Raw genomic sequence first — 4,119 nt, forward strand, 5'->3', positions numbered from 1 at the left:
GGGATTCAATGGGACCCTATGGGATGCAATGGGGTGCAATGGGGATTCAATGGGCCCCTATGGGGTGCAATGGGATTCAATGGGCCCCTATGCAATGGGGTGCAATGGGGATTCAATGGGACCCTATGGGGCGCAATGGGGATTCAATGGGCCCCTATGGGGTGCAATGGGGATTCAATGGGACCCTATGGGGTGCAATGGGGATTCAATGGGCCCCTATGGGATGCAATGGGGATTCAATGGGATCAATGGGGATGTGCAATGGGGATTCAATGGGCCCCTATGGGGGTGCAATGGGGATTCAATGGGACCCTATGGGTGCAATGGGGATTCAATGGGACCCTATATGCAATGGGGATTCAATGGGACCCTATGGGATGCAATGGGGATTCAATGGGACCCTATGGGGCGCAATGGGGTGCAATGGGGATTCAATGGGCCCCTATGGGATGCAATGGGGATTCAATGGGCCCCTATGGGATGCAATGGGGATTCAATGGGCCCCTATGGGGCGCAATGGGGTGCAATGGGGATTCAATGGGACCCTATGGGGTGCAATGGGGATTCAATGGGCCCCTATGGGGCGCAATGGGGATTCAATGGGCCCCTATGGGGCGCAATGGGGATTCAATGGGACCCTATGGGGCGCAATGGGGATTCAATGGGACCCTATGGGGCACAATGGGGATGCAATGGGCAATGGGGATTCAATGGGACCCTATGAGGTTCAAAGGGGATTCAATGGGACCCTATGGGGCGCACTGGGGTGCAATGGGGATTCAATGGGCCCCTATGGGATGCAATGGGGATTCAATGGGCCCCTATGGGATGCAATGGGGATTCAATGGGCCCCTATGGGGGCAATGGGGATTCAATGCAATGGGGATTCAATGGGCCCCTATGGGTGCAATGGGGATTCAATGGGACCCTATGGGGATGCAATGGGGATGCAATGGGGATTCAATGGGACCCTATGGGGTGCAATGGGGATTCAATGGGACCCTATGGGGTGCAATGGGGATTCAATGGGCCCCTATGGGGTGCAATGGGGATTCAATGGGCCCCTATGGGGCGCAATGGGGATTCAATAGGACCCTATGGGGCGCAATGGGGATGCAATGGGACCCTATAGGATGCAATGGGGATTCAATGGGACCCTATGAGGTTCAAAGGGGATTCAATGGGACCCTATGGGGCGCACTGGGGTGCAATGGGGATTCAATGGGCCCCTATGGGATGCAATGGGGATTCAATGGGCCCCTATGGGATGCAATGGGGATTCAATGGGCCCCTATGCAATGGGGCGCAATGGGGTTCAATGGGCCCCTATGGGGTGCAATGGGGATTCAATGGGCCCCTATGGGGCGCAATGGGGATTCAATGGGCCCCTATGGGGCGCAATGGGGATTCAATGGGACCCTATGGGATGCAATGGGGTGCAATGGGGATTCAATGGGCCCCTATGGGGTGCAATGGGGATTCAATGGGACCCTATGGGGTGCAATGGGGATTCAATGGGCCCCTATGGGGTGCAATGGGGATTCAATGGGCCCCTATGGGGCGCAATGGGGATGCAATGGGACCCTATGGGGCGCAATGGGGACAATGGGACCCTATAGGATGCAATGGGGATTCAATGGGACCCTATGTGGTTCAATGGGGATTCAATGGGACCCTATGGGGCGCAATGGGGTGCAATGGGGATTCAATGGGCCCCTATGGGATGCAATGGGGATTCAATGGGCCCCTATGGGATGCAATGGGGATTCAATGGGCCCCTATGGGGGGCAATGGGGCAATGGGGGTGCAATGGGGATTCAATGGGACCCTATGGGGCGCAATGGGGATTCAATGGGCCCCTAAGGGAGGCAATGGGGATTCAATGGGCCCCTATGGGGCGCAATGGGGATTCAATGGACCCTATGGGATGCAATGGGGATTCAATGGGGGATGGGGCAATGGGGATTCAATGGGACCCTATGGGGCACAATGGGGATGCAATGGGGGGGTGCAATGGGGATTCAATGGGACCCTATGGGGCGCAATGGGGATTCAATGGGCCCCTATGGGGCGCAATGGGGTGCAATGGGCCCCTATGGGATGCAATGGGGATTCAATGGGCCCCTATGGGGCGCAATGGGCCCCTATGGGGCGCAATGGGGTGCAATGGGGATTCAATGGGCCCCTATGGGGCGCAATGGGAGGATTCAATGGGCCCCTATGGGATGCAATGGGGATTCAATGGGACCCTATGGGGCGCAATGGGGATTCAATGGGCCCCCCTATGGGGCGCAATGGGGATTCAATGGGCCCCTATGGGATGCAATGGGGATTCAATGGGCCCCTATGGGGCGCAATGGGGATTCAATGGGCCCCTATGGGGTGCAATGGGATGCAATGGGGATTCAATGGGCCCCTATGGGGTGCAATGGGGTGCAATGGGGATTCAATGGGACCCTATGGGGCGCAATGGGGATTCAATGGGCCCCTATGGGGCGCAATGGGGATTCAATGGGCCCCTATGGGGCGCAATGGGGATTCAATGGGCCCCTATGGGGCGCAATGGGGTGCAATGGGGATTCAATGGGCCCCTATGGGGCGCAATGGGGATTCAATGGGCCCCTATGGGGTGCAATGGGGATTCAATGGGACCCTATGGGGCGCAATGGGGATTCAATGGGACCCTATGGGGCGCAATGGGGATTCAATGGGCCCCTATGGGGCGCAATGGGGTGCAATGGGGTGCAATGGGCCCCTATGGGGCGCAATGGGGCCGGCGCCACTCACGTCCCCGGCGAGCTGCACGAAGAGCCTCCGGAACTGCCGCACCTCCTCGCTCTCATTGGCGTCCACGGTGGAGATGTGGGTCCGGGGGGGCTGGGGATGGGGGGGGGCACAAGGGGGGGGGTCAATGCCCCCCCCCCCCCCCCCCCCATTGCAAAGGGGGGACCCCAAAATGTGGGGTGGGGGGGTCAGGTCACTTACGGGGGGCTCGGGGTTGTACTGAGCGGCTGCTTCACTGGGGGGCACGGGGGGGGTCAGAGGGAGCGGGGGGCAGCCCCCCATTACCACTGCCCCCCATTGCCCCCCATGTCCCCACTGCCCCCCATTGCTCCCCATTGCCCCCCATTGCCCCCCATGTCCCCACTGCCCCCCATTGCTCCCCATTGCCCCCCATTGCCCCCCATGTCCCCATTACCCCCCATTGCCCCCCATCCCCATTGCCCCCCATTGCCCCCCATGTCCCCATTGCCCCCCATTGCCCCCCATGTCCCCATTGCCCCCCATGTCCCCATTGCCCTCCCTTGTCACCCATTACCCCCCATTGCCCCCCATCCACACTGTCCCCCATTGCTCTCCACGTCCCCATTGCCCCCCATATCCTCATTACCCCCCATGTCCCCACTGTCCCCCATATCCCCATTGCCCCCCATTGTCCCCCATGTTCCCATTGCCACCCATGTCCCCATTGCCCCCCATGTCCCCATTGCCCCCCATATCCCCATTGCCCCCCATGTCCCCATTGCCCCCCATTGCCCCCCATGTCCCCATTGCCCCCCATGTCCCCATTGCCCCCCATTGCCCCCCATTGCCCCCCATGTCCTCACCTGATGGCGCTGATGACGCCCCCCAGGACCCTCATGGCCCCCCCAGCGCCGCCTCCGCCCCCCCCGCTCAGGAGCCCCCCCAGCATTGGGCCAAGCCCCCCGGGGAGCCCCCCCCCTCCTCCGCCTCCACCCCCCCCACTCAGGAGCCCCTTGACCAGGAACATGGCCCTTCAATGGGGGGCTATGGGGCTGATATGGGGCTATGGGGCTGATATAAGGCTATGGGGCTGATATAAGGCTATGGGGCTGATATGGGGCTATGGGGCTGATATGGGGCTATGGGGCTGATATGGGGCTATGGAGCTGATATGGGGCTATGGGGCTGATATGGGGCTATGGGGCTGATATGGGGCTATGGGGCCGATATGGGGCTATGGGGCCGATAGGGAGCTATGGGGCCGATAGGGAGCTATGGGGCCGATAGGGGGCACTGGAGCAGCTGGAAGGAAAGGAGAGAACAACGTTAAGTGATGCCCTAGAGACACCGCTAGACCCTATAGATCCACCCACC

At 60.2% G+C, this 4,119-nt stretch overlaps 1 protein-coding gene across 1 annotated transcript; it reads right to left on the reverse strand.

The window, feature by feature from the left end:
• Nucleotides 1–2,787: 2,787 nt before the first annotated feature.
• LOC130600455 (calpain small subunit 1-like) lies at nt 2,788–3,772 on the reverse strand (the record flags this gene model as incomplete). Its single annotated transcript, XM_057411807.1, has 3 exons — nt 3,609–3,772; nt 2,986–3,019; nt 2,788–2,877 (listed from the first exon to the last, which is right to left on the reverse strand). Coding segments are annotated over exons 1-3 (288 nt in total), but the record flags the coding sequence as incomplete, so codon positions are not given.
• Nucleotides 3,773–4,119: the final 347 nt, after the last annotated feature.

Source organism: Pezoporus wallicus, unplaced genomic scaffold (assembly GCF_028554395.1).
Source record: "Pezoporus wallicus isolate ANWC-B61680 ecotype Strahan unplaced genomic scaffold, APGP_CSIRO_Pwel_v1 contig_8639, whole genome shotgun sequence".
Classification (NCBI taxonomy): domain Eukaryota; kingdom Metazoa; phylum Chordata; class Aves; order Psittaciformes; family Psittacidae; genus Pezoporus; species Pezoporus wallicus.